Source organism: Tenebrio molitor, chromosome 2, assembly GCF_963966145.1.
Source record: "Tenebrio molitor chromosome 2, icTenMoli1.1, whole genome shotgun sequence".
In the NCBI taxonomy this organism is placed as follows: domain Eukaryota; kingdom Metazoa; phylum Arthropoda; class Insecta; order Coleoptera; family Tenebrionidae; genus Tenebrio; species Tenebrio molitor.
In genome coordinates this window covers 28,713,757-28,733,890 of record NC_091047.1, presented here as the reverse complement: position 1 = coordinate 28,733,890, position 20,134 = coordinate 28,713,757, and the positions used below count along the sequence as shown (strand labels likewise).

Below are 20,134 nucleotides of genomic sequence, written 5' to 3'. Positions count from 1 at the left end.
TTCGAGAGCATGGTAGAGAACGTGCTGATGTACGGAGCAGAGATTTGGGGATGGAAGGAACAAGACGAGGTGGAGCGAGTGCAAGAGAAATATTTGAGATGGGTGCTAGGAGTGGACAGAGTAACACCAGGGTACATAGTGAGGGAAGAATGCAAGAGGAGCAAGCTGAGAGTGAAAGCGGGAAAGAGAGCGGTAAAGTTCGAGGACAGAATGGGCGGAAGGGAAGAGTGCAGTATGCTGACTGAGTGCTATAGAGAAAAGAAAAAGAATGCGGCTGAGAAGGAGAGAAAGAAGTACTGCAGGAGGAACGGGCATGCCAGTGAGGAAGTGGAAAGAGTGAGAGCGGAAGGAAGATAGATGTGTGCAAAGCTGAGCGAGAGGGACAGAGATACGGACAAGCAAGAGAGAAGGGAAAGAATCAGAGAATCAAGGTATAACAGGGCGTATGAGAGGTGCGTGACAGAGGATGTTCCGGTGTACCTGGGGAAAGAGAGCGCGAAAAAAAGAAAAATGATGGCGAGATTTAGATATGGGAACGAGGAGAGAGAGAACAGGTATTGGATGGAAGAATAAGAAATAATGTGCCGTGAGGAGAGAGAGACGATCGAAATGAGAGAAAGGGAGGGAAAGGAACGGAGAGAAATACTGAGCGAAGACGGAAGAGAGATAGGATGGATGAAAGAGGTATGGAAGAGGGGGGAAAGGATAGAGAAGGAGAGCTGTGAGGAATAGAAAGAAAAAATGTTAAGTTAATGGAATTTTTGGAATTGTTATTTTTATGTTATATTATAATTAGGAATTCGAAACCCGTAGGGCACGTTACGCCACTTTCGACCGTGGGCTAGCTCAAGCCGAGAAGGTCGGGGTTCGGGGGGTGGGATTAATTAAATTTATACGTGTCCCTGGAGAAGGTTCAGCATTTATTTACAACAACAAAAAAAAAACAAAAAAAAATTCTTAACCAATGAAAATAAAATTGAAATTTGCGTCCTGGTTGGTGGCCTGAGGTCCTTGAACAAAAAAAACACGAAAAACAAGGAGAAATGAGGCACACTCGCGAGCCAATGGGGGGTGTCGTTCGCCACACCAAAAGATGTCGGAAGTTACCCCTTCAGACAGGGACCTACCTCACAGGCGGTCGATGAATTCCGGCAGAGCTCCGCGATGGTCCAGTGCGCACTGTCCTCGAGGAGTCCCGGCGATGAAAATGACTCCGCTGCAGGCGTCAAACCTGAAACAAGAGGATAACCTCCGACCACAAAAAATGTACCATACGGCGAACGATACGACAAAAAGGCTTTCGGCTTTTTCTCCCGACAACCACGTGGCTGATCCGCTCGAGCGTGGTCGGTCCTGACGAGTCCAGAGCTCCACGTCCCGATCCGTTCGACGAGGGAAAAGACGACACTTAGCCCGGGAACACTCCAACACGGCTCCAAAAAAAGGTCGGATTTCCAAAGAACGTGGGGTAGACTCGGAGGAGCAGCACACGGGTTGTCTCGGCTTGTCCTTCCACCGATCACCCAAGACCCAACAAGGAATGCCCGGCGGAGCCTTCCGATACCGACCACGCAAGTGCCGCAGGTCACAACGTCATCCCATTGGTCTTATGGAAACGGATGGCCCGAACGTCCACAGACATACTCAAAAATGAGCGATGAGGTTTCACAACCGTATCAGGCAAATAAAGCATATACGTAGTAGTATAAAAACACACAACGTAGGGGTTCTTACCGTTTCTAGGACGATCACGACTTGGACAATCTGTTCAATTTCGCGGGTTTTGTTTGATTTTTCAAATATTTAAATTTGAGCGGAAGACTAGTCATAATTGGGTTATTACAGTTCATTCGAATTCATGCTCTTTTTACTTTTGGTAATAAACAAAAATAACGAATAATTAACTGTTATTGTCATATAGTGCGGGGCACAACCGCATTTATTACCTTCGCTTGCGTTGGGATGTAAAGAAATTTAGTTTTATTCTGAATTATATTTAAATAAGAGAGCGCGTCTCATTTATGGCTGAAATTTTCGTTGATCCAACCCATGTCTTTTGGTCCATGATCTCTTCGCGGTCCTCATTTAAGGTGAGTCAATCTTGATTTAACCAATTGTGAATCACGAAGAAAATCGAACAAAGCTCTTCGTTTAGGCAAGTTTAAATCAACCAAAACTGATTTAAGTGCCTTGGAGATCAACATTAGGTTTAGAAAGATTTTTCGAAAAAATAGTAGGTAAATAGAAAAGTAATTTGTTTTGATGAGGTCTAACACTGTTTAAATTTTCTAAACGCATTTTAATAAAGCCTGTATAGTATCGAAAACCCAATTTCATCTTAACCAAATTGTTATAGGATAAAAAAAATGTCCAACGTGTAAAGAAAAGTTTTGGAATTAATATTGATAGAGGGAAGAATCTTTTCCTAGTGGTGAATACTGATTATAAACTTTTTTTTTCATTCATAGTACATACATAATACTGTCTGCTCACAGATTTATGAGCAGTTTAATTGCGTCGTCGCAAAAAATTAGGCGGACTACATGGATGGGAGTTCAAATGGATTTTTTTGAGATGCGCTGTAAACGATTTGCCAACATACAAAACGCTACATAGTAAGGCGACTGATTAGTTTAACATTTTTATTTAACCTTCACCTTTAAAAGAGCATTTTACAAATAAAAAATTTCAATGGGAATTCAAATCTAATTTGATAGTTCTGTGAAAGCAAAGGCTCGCATTATAAAATGAAGCATTTTAAACAATTGGCGTTGTAGTGATTATTGTCACTTTCATTGACTTAAAAATCCAACTAATTCTACAATAATTCCAAAAAGACACTTTAATTATTACGAACAATGTAGCGATACATTTCTGGAACATTTAAAATGATAAATTAAAAGATTTACGGTACTCTTAACATAAAAATAAATATCAAGTTACAACAATAACAGTACACTTTTAACCTTATTGAACAATAATTAGTGACTAGATAGGAAAGTTCAAGTGGAATTTTTCTTATACCTTAACACAAGTTAAAATTCTGTTTTGCGTCGCCTACTCAACTAAAATGCCACACTACCTAAAACTAAGGCGTTATCACTACGTCTCAATCTGATACATGTTGAAAACGTTATTGCTAAAAATAAAACACGTCCAGAACTCCGAAAGACCGGTCCGTAAAAGCATGGCATTCAAAAGGAAACAATTACGGATGGTGCACTATAAACATTGCACAACTTGCGCCACCTTGTCCGCCGACACCTAACTAGAGAAGACCGCGTAACGAGCACCCGTCGCCAACCGCAAGTCACCACAACGATTCGAACTGCAAATTGGCGAAGCCCGGATTTTTCCTCAACTCCCAGTACTTGCCGTTGTACTCCCAAGTGTCGTCTTTCTGGTTGGAGAACCAGCGGGGCTCGTACACGACGCACAACTCCTCGCGTCGCTTCCGCCTGTCCCTCTGGGCGCTCTCCAGCTGCAGCTTGAGCGTCTCGGCGGTGTTGAGGTCGCCCTCCTCGAGCGCCCTCTGGTCCGGCCGGAAGCGGGTGTCGGTGGGAGGCAGGAGGTGAGCGTCGGGGCCCAGCTCGTTCAGCTCGATGGCGAACCGCGTGAAGCCGTAGTAGAGCTCGTGGCTGGAGGGCAGATTGCCGGCGCGCCAAATGCAACGCGCCGACGGCGGCACCCCGCAGTACAAGGACTCGGACCATTTGCCGAAGAGGCGGTGGACGGTCTTGCCGCCCTCGTCGAACACGGCCCCCACTACCTGAAAGCCCGACCGAGCGTGACAATCACCAACAGAGAGAAATGGAAAAGAAAAATGATTTAGCAACAAAACGTGCAAGATTGACTGGAATATTTTGGAGCGGACTGAGGATAGATTTATTTATGTCACAATTCATTACCTCATGCCGCTTCGCTGACCAGTAGCTCGCCTTGGAGAAGGTGAGCTTGCACGTGATCCTCCCGTTCGTGATCCTCAGCTCGCCGTACTGGTCGACCCACCTCTGTCCGCTGAACAGATTATGCACACACGTGGTGACTTTGTTCCACGTGTACAGATCGCCCGTCCTCGGCAGCAGCACGTGGACGCTCCCCAAAGGCTGAAACTCCATGCTCTTCCCCCAGAACTTTGTCTTAACTCTGGCGTCTTGCCAGAACGTGAAATTGTTACTCTTGGCGTAACAAGTGCTGATCGGAGGATGGTGCGACACCTGCTCTGCCAGAAACTTGAAGCCCTTGTCCTCGCGGGTACATTCGTAGGTCTCGCCGAGAAGCGGGTTGAAGGGCTTGTTGCCGGCGCGCGTCAAGGTGCTGGCGTAGCCGGAGACTGCGAACGCAGCGATCTCCACCATGCGCTCGTAGGGGTCGTCCAGACTAGCCGCCTTGTCCAACAGTTCGGAGTACTCGAGCTCTTCGCACAGCCTCTGGAGGACGTTGAGAGGCTCATTCAAGGCCACCGGCATGCTGATCTGGGATAGGTCTTTGCCGATGTTCCGACTGAGGAGGTTCCACAATGACAGCCCTTCGGTGTGAGGACGAGGAGCGGGGAGGATCGTCCTGCGTCCTGTCAGTCCTTGAGAACCTGGAATTCAGCCCGGAAGGGGTTGGTGGTGCGAAGGACGTCCACGTAGAAGGTGAAGTCAGCACGAATGTGACCCATTTCGGTGTCGAGGATCATTTCAATGATGAAAAAGGCGAATTCGCAATCGCAGGAAGCAAAATTGTCGAAAGAAATTTCAAATGGCGAAACAGAATCGAGTATAAATCTGTCTTTATATTTACCGAAAAAAAGTGACTGCTCACTGAGCTCACATCGCAAAATTGTTTTTTGAAAAAAAAATTGCTTTCAAACAAAACAGTTCATTCTACAGAATAGATTGTAGTGACATCTCAAAACATTGTGGTTATCTGAAAATTCTGTAATTGTACGATTCAAATGTTTAGCGAAATTCTGCTCATTTCAGATAAACTGCAATAATGTACTATGGCGTCCAAAAAATTTTAGCCGTCACTATCTTGACGTTCATGTGTAAAGTGTAGATAAACCTTTAGGAACCGTAACACCACTTTCGATTCTTGTCATTTTGACATGCATATTGTTATTCTGACAATCAATTTAAACTGTTTAAAGCTCAGATATTCCAAAAATCCGACATGAATGAACAAAGTTAGAGCAGTCGTACTTAGATAACCTGAGGTAAACGCCTGTGTAGTAGAAAATGACAAAATAATTTCGAGTTTTGACATTTATCCAAAAAGTACTATAGCGGACAATAAATTTAGGCCGACAAATTTCTGACATTTCAAAAAAGTCAATGCAAGCGACCATTTATTGTCATTATGACTGATGTGTCAGTTTGTCAAACTGAAGGTTTTCAAGCTGTTTGGTGTTTCCTTCGCCTTTTTCGTAACTTACAGATCATGACGCACTAGCATAACTGATTTGTAGTAGCACTTCTCTCTGGTGCACGCTTCTTTTCCCAATTTTAATTTTGATTATCGCTGTCACGATGACAAGAATGACAAAAATCGAAAATGGGGTTAGTTGAACAAAATGCCAGCTTCACATTTTGATGTCAAGGCAGTGACAGGCCGGCCTAAATTTATTGTCCGCCATAGTACTATCGCGGCCAAAATACTTTGGTCGTCACTTTTTGACCCTTCAAATGTAAATAAAGTATTAATGTCAATATACATGACAATTTCAAATTATTCTTGTCAAAAATATGGCATCTTCAGTTTTTGATAAATTTAGAATCGTCTTACTTACTTCTGAAGGTTGTCTAAACCGCGACCATGTGGATCTTTTGCTTTTGAACCCTGCCTCCGCAGCTGGGATTTACCCCACCCGTATGACACTGATGGATTAAAATAATTTTGACAAAAGTAAAAAATAAGGTTAAACATCCTATAGCTTGCTTTACAATTGAATATCATTTATGTCATATTGACGACCAAAGTATTTTGACCGCGATAGTACCAATCATAATCAAGACGGTAATCATAGTGACAATAAAGTATGGCTTACAATTTTTTTTTGCAGTGGCAGAAATTGACGGCTAAAATTTTTTGCCCGCCATAGTACTCTTTTTTTGCTTCTTGCATCTTCTGCAATTTTACGTGTCCTCAATTTTAACGTACCTTGTTCAATAAAGCGGCCATAAATACACCACGATCAAGCTGATAGAAATCATATTTGACAGCACGGATGTGACATTTAATATCTGAGGGGAACAGTGTAAAAACTTGCTTGATCGCGCTGCATCAGTTTGGAACGAATGCACTAAATACACACGATTGGACATCAATACAAAATAACAAATGTCAACGATTAATAACTTAAGTATTAAAGTACACAACGATTCACAAAAAAAAAAAAAACAATGTCGGTTACTCGCTCCATTTTATGTTAAAAGCACTTCACATATTAAAATTGCCTGTCGTAAAATGGTTTCTGATTCTGATACAAAAGTTTGATGAATTTGAAAATAAAGCCATTTGCGTTAATGACATTTTAATTATGGTGATTTAAGTTTTGCAAAAGTATCAGGACTTTACCAATAGTAAAGTTTTTCCATTACTTACAAGAAAATACTTCTTGTACGAGATGAAGTTTAGGCAATGAAATCTGATATTTTGAAAATTATCTGCTGTAATCTTTGACATGATGAAAAATGTCGATGGTCAGAGAAATCTAATTTAAATAAATAAATTGTTAAAAGATCAATGGATTTTATGTAGAGTAAAAATTCAAATTTGGTGGCGAAAACAGTCGTTTAATGTCATAAATATGGGGTTATTATACTTAAATGATTGTAGTCCAAGTAGGCGTAAAAACTGAATGTAAAATTTATGGTTGCCGCTCCATATAAAAAAAAACACCAAAATGATGGAAATAAGTGAGTACACACCGTTCACAAATAGGAGTTAAATTGGGTGCAAAAAACTCAATATTTTTGGATTCAATCGTTAATTTAAAAAAAAATAAATAAAATTTCCATCACCGCACTTTTCACCTAAAAAATGACAATGACAGCGACAAAAATTGACAGTTCACATGAAACCGGCAAAAATTTCATAACATGGGCATGGCCTGCTTCTACAATAACCCTGTAGTCTGTAGTATATTATGACACACGTGTTGTGATACGTTATGTTGTCACATGAGTTGTTTCGGACACAACGAGCGTCCCAAGGAGTACCACAAAAGAACAAGCGTTAACAGTGTATCCTATAAAACGAACATAATATACTTTGCTTAGAGGTGTGCGTTATTTTAATTTCAAGTCGTTTCAATTATGTACGTAATTGTGTAAATGTGATGGTACAGGGTCATTATAAATGATCGTCCCATCGCAGTTGGCGTTGAAAACCCACACAACGTTAGCCAAACTAGTAAACTTGATTTTCACTACTGCCAGGAGCGCCACCTATTGGCGATACTAGTCTCACTCATTTTATAAGGCTTGCGGCACATTAAACCCTGTCACCAACGCCAACTGCGATGGGACAATAATTTGTAATGACCCTGTATTACGCTACATTATACAGTAACATTTGGCACTCACCAACACGAGTGTAAACACTTTGTACACTGCGCTCAATAATGTCAGGGGTCATTTGTTCCATTTCAGCGCGACTTCTCTGCTTTAAATCTTCTAAATTGTTTGGTCTATTAAAATAAACCCTCGATTTTAAATAACATCAAAGAAAAAAAAATCACATTAAAAATTAAATACAATTTTTTTTCTCAAAAATCTTATGTAAGGAAGGTCCATTAGAAAGAGAAGAAAAAAGTAGTTGTCCTTAAAAAAATTGGTGACGACGTCGTTGCGCAAAAACCAATAACGTTATTTCAACAAGTTGCACGTCACATGATGTAGTTTTTCGAAATAAAATCGACCTGTCCGAGCGATTTTCCTAAAAACGTCACATAATGCTATTATGATTTTTGGCCCAAACTTTATGTTTACACTGTATTTCGCTATAAGAATTTGAGGTTATTTTGAATGTTTTTGTATAGTCGTTTTCAATGACATCCGTGCTGTCAATATGACAGTATGTTGGCATCACTTGCTGTGTCAATTTAGTAATTTTGAATTTCCTAATTTGGCAATTTACCTTGATGCGGAAAATTGACAAATTCAAATTATTATCTTTATCATTTCCGACAAGTCAAAGAAAATATGTAGTCTGATTCGGATTCCGAGGATGACCTACTATCGTGTCAAAAATAAATTACCCCCTAGGATTTAGGGATATTCGTTACTAGGTTGCCATAAATTTGGTTAGGTTGGAGGCTATGTGGTTTCTGGTAACAAACAAAAGATATGTCAAAAACGTAAGGCAGCAAATTCCTTATAACACTTGCAAATGACTAATTTCTCGCTAAGTGATAGATGATTTTTCTTTTAACAATCAATTTTGGTTTCTGGTGACAAACAAAAGATATCCCAAAAATGTAAGACAGCAAATTAATTGTAACAGTTGCAAATGACTAATTTCTCGCTAAATGATAGATGATTTTTCGGTTCACAATCAATTTTGGATACTGCCGGCATATTTATTTGGATTTAATCTCTCAATTCAAAGTAACCAACCTTAGGCATTCAAAATTACTTTTGAAAATTCTAGTTACACACAACTTGAAATACGTTAGTTCCCGAAAAGTTCGAAATACGTATAAGGAGTAATTTATTTTTGACACGATAGTAGGTTAACCATATTTTACACTATTTTGAAGATTGAGTTTTATTCTTTTATTAATATACGGACTCGTTATAAATGTTTGTCACAACTAGTGGGCGTAGCGGCGCACCTAAAGCATAGCGCACAGCCACCTACGATGGGACAATCATTTATAATGACCCTGTAGTATCTATATTATGATACAAGTTTATAAGAAAGCCTTTAAAGCACGCGCGACGAGTTTAAGAGCACGACGCGTAGCGGAGTGCTTTTAACGTCGCAAGTGCTTTAAAGGCCCTTATAAACTTGTATCATACGCTATTTTTTATTATACCTGCACTACAATCTGAAAATTATAACAAAAAAAGTAAATTGAAATACCTTTTCCGAAGTAATCTGTGTCATTAATCGTTGATATAGAAATGGTCAATTGTTGTTGTTTCGTTGCTATCATAAATTGGGTATAATAAAAAATGATTTTCTCGTCGGAACATGACATAAAAATCACCAAAAGTCACCAGAATGCATTGCCAACTCAAACAGTAATTGTTGCTCACCCGGTATTACTCCAGTTAAGTACATATTGGGTGATTCAAAATGATTGTGGATAAGCATGGCAACTATGTATGAAAATTTATGTGGCAACTGTGTGGGTGGGGTAGAGTTGACATTTGTATGACATTTCATGAGCGTGCATTTTATTTTTTTATATTATACGGGGTGATCAAGAAGGACTGTTTAAGTTGGTAACACTGAATTGTATTTTAAATCGTATAACAGGAGTAACTTTCGGTTGTTGATGGCTTGTCGTTGTTAATGCTATACCTACATCAGATATTTGTCAAATAAACCAACAAAACATATCCGGTTGCAGTGTTATAAATAAACGAATTAAAAAATTTTCTTAATTGTACAGTTGCGGCCGTTGAAATCTCAAACAGGAAATATTTAAACACTCTGTATAAATTCCGAAATTTGATTAGCGTAAACAGGATTTTCATCAAGGATTATAAAGTCAGTGTCAGTATTTGACATATTAGGTCAGAATCGCGCGTAACTTTTAAAATACCGCAATTATCTGATTTGCAAAAATGTGTTTGACTGAGGGACGGTGTGAGTAGAAGAGCCATTACGAGAGAAATTAATGTGGACAATGTTTGCGTGACATTTTGAGAAACGTCACTTTCAATACCATTTACAAAGCTAAAAGTTTGGCGTTGTCAAAGTGTCTGAGTTTTCAACGGCTGCAACTGTACTGCCAACTTAAACAGTCCTTCTTGATCACCCGGTATAATGCATTCTTTTTTGTAATGACGAACTAACTGGAACTTTTTTTTTTGTTAGATTTTTTTTACAAAATAAATGAAAATTCGACAGTTGGCAATGATTTCAATTGTCATATTATTGTCTTATTGTCACTGCCAAAATGAAAGTAAAGCATCAATAAGCAAGCAGACGAAGCAGCACATTTTACAGGCTTTCAACAAAATAAAAGAAATTACTCATGGTGAAACGTAAATACGTAAAGTGCAAAATTGTAGAAGCAGTGGCGGATGTTTTTTCGGTAAATCCAAATCTAAAATAAAATTCTACCTAAGTGCTGTACAGGCTTCAGTCCCAGAAGTATGTACAAAATTTTAAATGAAGAACAACAAGGCTTATGGGAAACTTTAGCATCCATGTCATATCCCCAATTATTGTTAATTTGGTTGAAGATTCCGATTCGGACTTCGAAAACAGCGACGATGACGAGGATGAGTAGCAAAATGCAAAATTATTTCATTGTTACGTTCAACTGCCTTTTCGTATTTGTTTAGTGCAACTTTGCTTTTTTTTTCAAAATAATTAAACAAATTTAATTTCACTATATGTACTTTGATTGGGACCAGTTTTGACAGAACAAATGACGTGACCCATAACCTAACTTTTTAAAAGCCCAAATTCGCGGTAAAAAGATGTGTTCACAAGACAAAAGTTACTAAATTTAGTAACTCTAGTTCGTCATTCATTACTAGGGTTAGGCGGAAAATAGTTGGCGCTCCCCACCAGTCCGCTACAGCGTCGCACCGCTATCTTTTCGCTGCGAGTGTGAACCGTGGATCGTTTGTAATACGAGCGCGCTGCACTGGATCGTGATGGTGGGAGGTATTCTTGATGCGCTCACTATTTTTCGCCTAAGTCTAGTCATTACAAAAGTGAATTGATTATACAGTGTGGAATAAAATGATTTACATCTAGTTACCTTTGGAATTTTTGCACATGTAAATTTTCCTGTACCGCTCTACTTTTTTTTTCCAAGTGCCGAACTATTAGTTCTGTCAATAAATGTCATCAATCGAATTGACAATTGTTACAATTCACTAAATTGAATTAACAAACGTTGGTGGTCACTTTCAACACTAGCTGTGACTTGCTTTTGTTAGCTCCTTTTTAATTTCAATCTCTACTTTGCGTGCATATCATCACTTCGCGATAAATCACATTTGGAATTTGGATATATATTTTGAGGTTAGGCTTTCTTTTTTTTGTAGAGCGGCATTTCGTATTTTTACACGGGTAATGCAAAGGTAACTAGATGTAAATCATTTTATTCCACACTGATTCCACATTGATTTGACAATTTTCAAAATTGCACGACTATCAACTGTCAAAGAAATGTCAACTCTATCCTACCCGCACAGTTGCCACATAAATTTTCGTACATAGTTGCCATACTTATCTACAGGATCATTATAAATGATTGTACCATCGTAAGTGGCTGTGCGTCGCTACGCCCGCTAGTTGTTACAAACATTTATAATGACCCCGTACAATCATTTTGAATCACCCAAACATTGTGAGCGCAAAATAGAAAAAAAAAGTTGTCAGTGTCAGTTAGAACTTAAGTTTTCGAAATATGTAGGTGGGAAAGTCGGCACAAAAAAATTATGATTTATCGCAATTTTTCCAATTTTATTCTACGAGTACATCACTATAATTAAAATCAAATAAATTATTTAAATCGTCTTCATCGCAAGCGTTTATGATCAATTCGGGTACCTTTACTTCTAGTGTTCCTTAAATAGTTAACTTCTTCTTGAATTCTTCTGAAATCATTCAATTCATGCTTCTCTAAAATAGTTACGGTACATTTTCGAACTTTTTTGTAGACGATTTTAGTACAGAAATTGAAGTGTTCCCTGAATCTTTTCGTTGCTTCGATGTTCGTACAACACTCCTTGAAACTTTAGTGCAATCAGAAACACGTTACTTTATTTTAGTTAAACTTTTAGCGTAATAATTGCACATTATTTTGACATGCTTGAGAGTGTAAAACTCCCTATCTTCCCTTTCATGACATTAAATAACTTTTGTTTTCAACATCAAATTTTAAGTTTAGTTTACGCTAACTGAACATTCTTTTGTTAATAAAAAAAATATAATAATTACCAGTGCAACTAACTGAGCACTGATTAAACAACTACGTTCACTACCATTCTGTTGGGAATAATTTCTTTTTACATTACATTTGTTTCATTCTTACGGAAGAAAAGCTTCAATGTCAGTGCAAGGACTGCCAACTGACGTGACATACGAAAAGTGGAAAATACCAGGCAACTACGACTGTCTCGGCACAGTGTGCTGTGTTAAGAGACGAAGACGTCGGATTGAACAAGGGGAGATAAAATCAAAGAACACTACGGACCGCAATTAAAATGGGTACACGTCTACTGACTCACCTCTGAACGTAAACTACGCCATCCAGTGGCATTCACACAAACAGAAAACACACCTACCTGTCAGGTCGAGCGAGTTATTGATTGTATTTAGCTCGGTACCAAGTTCAGACTCTGAACTAATGCTGCCTTCGCCACTGGAGAGTGAGCCCGCCTCCGAACTACTTTCTGAACGTGTACGCACCTCAGACTCCTCTTCTTGCACTTCGGCATCTTCGATATCCGCCTTCTCGGTGGGCAAGTCTTCGGCATCGAAAAATTCAGTCGCACTCACACACGAGGAACTATAGCTCAACGAAGCATTATAGGGACGATGCTGTAGTCAAAAACAGAACAAAACATCGACAAAACGTATCTCAACGCCGCCCACTAGTCTCGGACTCACGTTCTCCAACAGTTGCTCCAGCGAAGATAGGTCCGTCACGTCGGAGGCCTCGTGGATCCTCAGGAGGCGGCTCTTCAATTCGGTGTTCTGCTGAAGGACTTGATTCAGATTGTTCCTTAAACTAACTACGTTTTGATTGACGTTTACGGTGCCTTCGAGCTCCACGGCCGACTTGAGGCGCTCCCTTTCGGTGCTTAGGCCGAAACTCAAACCCTTTAGGCCACCCAGGACTGGAAACGTTGGTGAATAAACAAAGCAAGAGGACAGGTCTCGAGTGTTACCAGTTTTTGCAAGCGTCAAAAAGTCTTCCCTAAGTTGATTCTCTGTGGACAAGGAGATGACGTCCACGTTGCTAAGACTATCAGGAGTTGGAGTAGTTGACGCTATAGGCACCGGCAAGCTGGCTATGGTATTAATTCCGAATTGCTGTGGAGAGGTCGATAGCGCTGAGAACGAGTTGGCCTGGAAAAGTCAACAATAAATTATGAAACTTCACAATGGAGGGTTTACTTTTACAGAAAGAGGAGAAGTGTTGTCGGTGTCGGTTCCGGTCGTCGAAGACTTGTTAGCGGTGCTGAACTGGATCGTCAGGTCGACGCTGCCGCCCTTGGCCGACTTTTTCTTCTTCAGACCGAACTTCCTCCTATCCTTCTTGATGTTGGGTGAGAGGGCCTCGGTCACACCCTAAAAATCGTACAAGTCAAATCAGTAATTTGATTGGCCATTCCGAACTGTTAGTACAAACCTCTGCTACCAGAATGGCGCTGGCCTCGATTTGCTGCAGCAGCCTCGTCAACTTCGTCAAGTTCTGCTCGACGGTGGTGGTCTCCCTCTGGAACTGCTCGATCGAGGTGATAGACTCCTGCAGCCACACGTTCAACCGTCCGCCGCTGGAGGGCGGTTGCAGTCCTCTCGTCAAGCTACCGTCGCGACTCACTATCTCCGGGGTCCTCGGTATACCTTCAAACGTCGCTCTGTTTTTCCGCTTTCACAACAATGCAGATCTACTCACTGTGCAGACCGTCGGTCGGCTTGAACAGCACCCCCACGTTCGTGCCGTAGGTCAGGATGTGCTGCCTGTACAAGCGGTGGGCGGTCAGCTGTTGCACCCAACTGACGAAAGCGTCATCGCTCTTGGCCTTCAGGTGGTAGATGAATTCCTCCGCGTCTATGTCTATCCGTCGCCTCTTGATTTTCGTGGTGATCACCGACAGACCGATGTCAACGGATCCATGAATCTTGCCCCTGCTGATCTCACTCGGACCCTTGCCGTAAACCAAGATGCCTTTTTCTATCACAAAGTAGCGCTGGAATCAAAGGAGTGGAAGATGAGACGTGGACTTGGCGTATTTTTATTTGATATTAAAACGAAAATAACAACGTCAAAGCTGGAACATGAAAAATTCATCGGAGGAAAACAGAACGAAAGAAAGTAGAGGCGGCCACCTCCGCCAAGCGACAACCCCACGTCGATACATTTGGAAACAGTTGACATTTATTAATTTTAATAATGGGGAGGTCAAATGAATTACGACATGATTTGCGTAGTCAAGCGATGCATTAGTGACTATTTTAAAGACAAAATGGACGCCAGGGCAGAATAAAAAGTGACAAGTTTGGGAAATTATAATCGACATTCTTCTGCTGCGGTGTTGTGAAATTGGATGTTGTAACATGTAATGTTTGTCATTCATGGCAATTAATAATTATGAAAGCATTTCAATCCCCTCTTTCGCAACACAAAAATGTGTACGTGTTTCGTGTTTGTTGTTTTACGTTATCAGGAAAAAGTCTATTAGCCGATGTAGTCTGTAGAGAAAATGTAAAAATGCAAGTGTTAAACTAGTCAATAATAAATGAGTTATGGATCTACAAAGTGTTTCACGTAACTTTCCGACCCTGAAGAACTTTAAATACAACCAGTAATAATACTTCTTTAATTTATAACTATAATTTTCATTAACGATAATAATTAATTAATAATAATCAACGATCATTAAATTGTTCAGGGTTATTTATTATAAATGATTGTAGTCGAAGCAGGCCATGACAATGTTATGAAATGAACTGTCAATTTTTGTCGCTGTCACTGTCATTTTTTAGGTGAAAAGTGCGGTGATGAAGATTTTATTATTTATTTTTTTTTTAAATTAACGATTGAATCCAAAAATATTGAGTTGTTTTGCACCCAAAATTTAACTGAACGGTGTGTACCTACTCTCATGTCAAAAATGGATTACTCCCTAGGATTTAGGGATATTCGTTACTAGGTTGCCATAAACTTGGTTAGGTTGGAGGCTATGTGGTTTCTGGTGACAAAAAAAAGATATCCCAAAAATGTAAGACAGCAAATTAATTGTAATAGTTGCAAATGACTAATTTCTCGCTAAGTGATAGATGATTTTTCGTTTCACAATCAATTTTGGTTACTGGCGGCATATTTATTTGGATTTGATCTCTCAATTCAAAGTAACCAACCTTAGGCATTCAAAATAACTTTTGAAAATTCTAGTTACACACAACATGAAAAACGTTATTTCCATAAAAGTTCGAATTCTAGGGAGTAATCCATTTTTGACACGAGTATACTCACGTATTCACATAATTTTGATGTATTTTATATGGACTGGCAACCATACATTTTACATTCAGTTTTTACGCCTACTTGGACTACAATAATTTGTAATAACCCTGTATATTTTGGTATCCAGCAATTTGTGACTACTGAATATTGAGTTGCATAAATTCGGCGTATATCTCGGAAAATTACGTAAAACACTTTGTATAACGTGTGCACCGTATGATAGGTACTGTAGGTAATGCACATGCAGGTAATGTTTTTTCGCAGATTGAGTTTGCGATTTATTAAATTGTACAGAGTGATTGGATGCACTGTCCACAATCACCACAACTTTATTTTGAGAAAGCATCGGCGATAACACTGCAGCAATTATTAACTGATTTAACACTCCCTTTTTAAAGACGTTATCAGGATGTCTTTGGAGTAAATTGTACATTTGGATAATTTTCTAAAAACGATGAATGTGTTCCTGATAATTTAATTTCTTTGCTACTACATACAGGGTTATTTACCGTAGAGTTCCAGCGAAAATTTAATGTTATGGAACACAAAATACCAAAAGCTCAGATTTCTAGATACCATGTTTAACGTTTTTGTTCTCTATGTAAGGTTACAAGAAGAATAATTTTGTAATCTGACATAATAAAAAAATTCGTACGTTTTACACGACTTTATCGTGTATTCAAACGTTGAAAAAACAGACATGATTCTCATTTTTGGTGAGTGCCGTAAAAATGCTGTTCAACTTGCACATGTTTAGCCTCAAAGATATTCAAATAGGCCTATTTGTAACGTTGATTTCATCCAATAGAGAGATATTGCAGTGTCATATAACGGTTAGCAGTATTTAGAAAGACGTCATTTTGATATCTAAGTGTTCGCATAACCTTACATAGAGAAAAAAAATGTCATTTTGACTTTTAAATGAAACTGCTTTGATTCCTTATTTGTAAATCGTTAAACATGGTATCTAGCAATCTGAGCTTTTAGTATGTTGTGTTGCATAACATTACATTTTCGCAGAAACTCTACGGTGAATAACTGTATAAATAACCATTCCATGAGAATTTTTCTATTATTCTCAAATTTATACTTGAAGCCCATTGACGTTTCTAATAAAGCGCGCCCAATTTTGACAGACTTTAAAGGGTGTACAAAATGTTGCTTGGCAATTAATCATCAATTGTTTCAAAAGGTAACTGCTCAAATACCTTCAAATTTTACATTAAATTTTTAACGACAAAATCTTATCTTTTCGTTGAATCAGACAAGTGATTTACTTAATTGTTTGTGTTGACCCCTATTTTTTAATGTTTAACAATCTAATAATAATCGCGCATAATTTTCGGTGAAGGAAACATGTGTTAAAATTACATTTTTTAATTTGAGGTAATTTTATTATTACTACTTGAACCTTCACGGTCTAAAATATCTGCATTTTAAATTTCATAAAAATCCGTTGGCAAATAACCGAGATATTAGGCTCGAAAGTCTTAGCTGAGACACCCTGTACATATATGTATTTGTCATTTAGGGTCACCTATCATAAGCATAACATCAAAATCTATCAATGTGGGTATTGCTTACACAAATAAAATTAACAAATAATTCATGGTTTTTAAAAGTATTTGACGCTACCACCTGTAGTCTGTATTTTATTACTACCTATGTAATGGTCACTTTTGCATGGAAATGAAATACAGTCCATGGTCTAAAAACTGGAACTGTTGCTGCTTCGATTTGACTACCCACAAATAATCTGGAATATTTTTATGTGAAAACTTTTATATACCGCTCGTAAAAAGTAAGACAATACGCTTTAAAAATGGTTGATCATTTAATTTTCTAGAAAACTGATCGTTCTCGGAGTAGCCACCATTTTGCTCAATACATAAAAACCACACAACCTTTCATGTTGTCGAAGATAGTTCATCGCATTTTATTGTAATTCGGTTCATCAATTCACGCAAGATATTTATCCCTTCTTTATAGATTTAATTTTTGAGCGATTCGAAAATAGAGAAATCTAACGGAGCAAGGTCTAGTGATCTAACAAGACAAATATCTCTGCTCGCTATTCGGTTAAAGAAAAACTTTTCTCGAATTGTATGAGCTGTAACTCCACCGCGTTGAAAGTAACCTCTGTTAAATTCCTTGGGATGCAATTGATTTATAAAAAAACAGTAACAATTGTTTGCGGTAACGTTGACTATGCCATGGAAGAATATTGGCCCCATTATCCTACGACGTGATGCGAGCTAAACATATTCCTACTTTAACTGGATGTAATTACGTGGATTAGCAAATGGCAGTCTTCATCAGTAAAAAGCCTTAATTAAACGTCGTAATTTAAGTTTTCTTGAAACATTTTTCTTCTAAAGTGGGTATTTTGTTCAGTTTAAGGGTTAATTGAAGTTACTTTTTTCATTGCAATTTTATATCAGAAATTGACTCTAAGATTACTTAATTTTTATTTAATGTTTAGTGACTTTACATTTGTTAGAAAAGATGAATATAAAAGAGTGCGACACATAACTTACGATGAATCCAAATTCCAAAGTCAACTAGATGTAATGCATTTATAAACATAATCTAGACATTTCACTCCAATAATTATTCTTTTTTGATATACTAAAAATTACTTAAAGATACAAAAAACAAATTTGTCTTTCGTGTTTTATGTTTCGGGTATTAAGACGATTTTTCAATATGAGGAAATAGGAAGCAAGATTTCAAAACCAGAGCATTCCTAAAGCTGCGACAAACGCTATTTTTGCAGAAAAGAAAAGCAAAATGCGAAAAGAAAAGTTAAGAAACATTATTAAGTACCTACCATTAAAGGAGATTTTTTTTCTTTATTTATTTTTTCAATATTATTTGTTTAGTTTCTAAAACTTGAATATTGCACACCAGAGTAGTCAGCATTGAATGACAAAAAATTTGGGATTTCAATCGATTTTCGCCCTTCATAAATCTGGAAACAGTGTCTTAATTTTTGCATGCACTCTTTGTATTTGGCTACGTGGCCATTTATTTATATCTGTTAAAACTTGGACAAAAACACAAACAACTGAGCTCGCCCTAGTTTTACTTTCAATCACAGCCAGACCCACACCAAAAAAAAAAAACAGAACACCAATTTAATTGTCTCATGAATCAAAACAGTATACGAATACGTCAAAACAACAATAAAAGACTATTGCTCGCTTACGTAAACACTAGAATTAATGCAATCGAAACCGAAAAACCCGAAATCGCTGCAGCAAAAACCTGCTTAGCGTCGAAGAGTGAAATCAATCAATCTTGTTCTTGTCAGAAAATTATTCCACTGAATCGACTTCTGAAACTTGAACGATTGGCCCGTTCGGAATAAATCTGGGACAACTTCGTCTTCGAGGTGTTTAACTCGGTGGAGGATTAAAGGTGATTTTTTGTTTGTTTTTGTTTCAAAGCGAAACCATCCAAGAGAATCCGATACCGTTCGTTCGGTGTTGTTATTTTTCTTTGCTGAGATCAACATCCGAGACCAAACAATTATTATTATTGTTCCGAACAGGGGCGGGCAGGGCATAAGGCTACGAAGTTTGTGGCCTAGGGGAGGGCACCAAGGTAAAAGGGGGTGCTGCCGAAGGCAACTAACGACTAATACAACAAATCAAAAATATGGAAAATTAATTTATAAAATAAAATAAAACTTTGTCAATTATCGTGTTTATTATGTTCTGTTCTATTATATCGGGTGTGTCAAAAAGGACGAACAGGTGTTTTAATAGCATCGCATAGCATAACACAGACCCCGATTTTGTATCAAAAACTATTCTGCAGCTTTCAGTTAAACAAAAAATTCTCAGAAAGTGAAAATGTAAATGGCAGCAACGCAACGCAATAGGTAAAAACACCGTATGTAGTTGTCATGGTTACCTACATTTTTTTCTCTCAGTCCTTGGAAATTATCCCTAATAAATAAGATTCACATTGGGATGCCTTCCGTTACGAAAACGCATGCTGTACGTTTGTGCAGCTAAATGCCGCGTTATTTTCTGCCGCACCAAGAGCTAAATATCCATACATATTACAATATTCATCTGCGGTAAAACTCATTTTGAAAACAATTTGAAAACTGCCACAATTTCATTGACATTTATTTTATAAAGGTGACTTTTTTTCGTTGCTATATATTAGAAATGTTGCCGCGTTTAAAAACTACTCCCCCACACCAAATTTTATCATATTTAACACTGACGAAGAAACTGATTTCAAACGTATTCGTGAAAGGAATTTTTGGATATCTGTTTAGGATACCTTTGAGAGTTGACACATACAATTATGTTTCCACATCAATAACAGGATCATTTAGTTTTACGCCAAACTTAATAATTGTTCGCTGGTCGATGTCAGTCATGGAATTTTGAAGTGTCTGATGTCCACTTCTAGTGTCAAGTTTGGTGGAAGTTGCCGTGACTGCGTCTTCAAAAAAATATGATCTTACAAGGTTATCATACTTTTACTCGTCTACTAGAAAAGATGCTTCAAACAGTTCTCACTTTCACGCGACACGCGATACAGGATATTTCACAAGGGATAATGAGCGCGACGGAATTGAAAATGCAACCCACAATACATTTCCAATGTTAACGTGGATATTTGTTTTTTGATTTAAAAAACATAAAACATAGTTAGCTGTGCAGTTTCGTAAATTTTGACATAAACGTCATTCGCTTGGTTAAATGAAATTGTGAAAAAACGAAGAATTTTTGA

The 20,134-nt window shown here is 38.2% G+C and overlaps 1 protein-coding gene across 6 annotated transcripts in view; it reads right to left on the bottom strand.

Moving 5' to 3' along the window:
* Positions 1-2,628: 2,628 nt before the first annotated feature.
* LOC138124052 (oxysterol-binding protein-related protein 6-like) overlaps positions 2,629-20,134 on the bottom strand; it is a 48,212-nt gene continuing 30,706 nt past the window's right edge. For 5 of the 6 annotated variants that reach the window (XM_069038971.1, XM_069038969.1, XM_069038970.1 and 2 more), the window contains 8 exons: positions 13,808-14,102; positions 13,541-13,755; positions 13,306-13,479; positions 13,077-13,257; positions 12,796-13,025; positions 12,471-12,726; positions 3,909-4,588; positions 2,629-3,769 (listed from right to left, as the gene is read on the bottom strand). In XM_069038971.1, coding sequence (XP_068895072.1) covers positions 3,311-3,769; positions 3,909-4,588; positions 12,471-12,726; positions 12,796-13,025; positions 13,077-13,257; positions 13,306-13,479; positions 13,541-13,755; positions 13,808-14,102 — 2,490 coding nt within the window. In that variant the 3' untranslated portion in view covers positions 2,629-3,310. The remainder of the gene's footprint in view (positions 3,770-3,908; positions 4,589-12,470; positions 12,727-12,795; positions 13,026-13,076; positions 13,258-13,305; positions 13,480-13,540; positions 13,756-13,807; positions 14,103-20,134) is intronic. The other variant, XM_069038968.1, reaches the window with a different exon arrangement.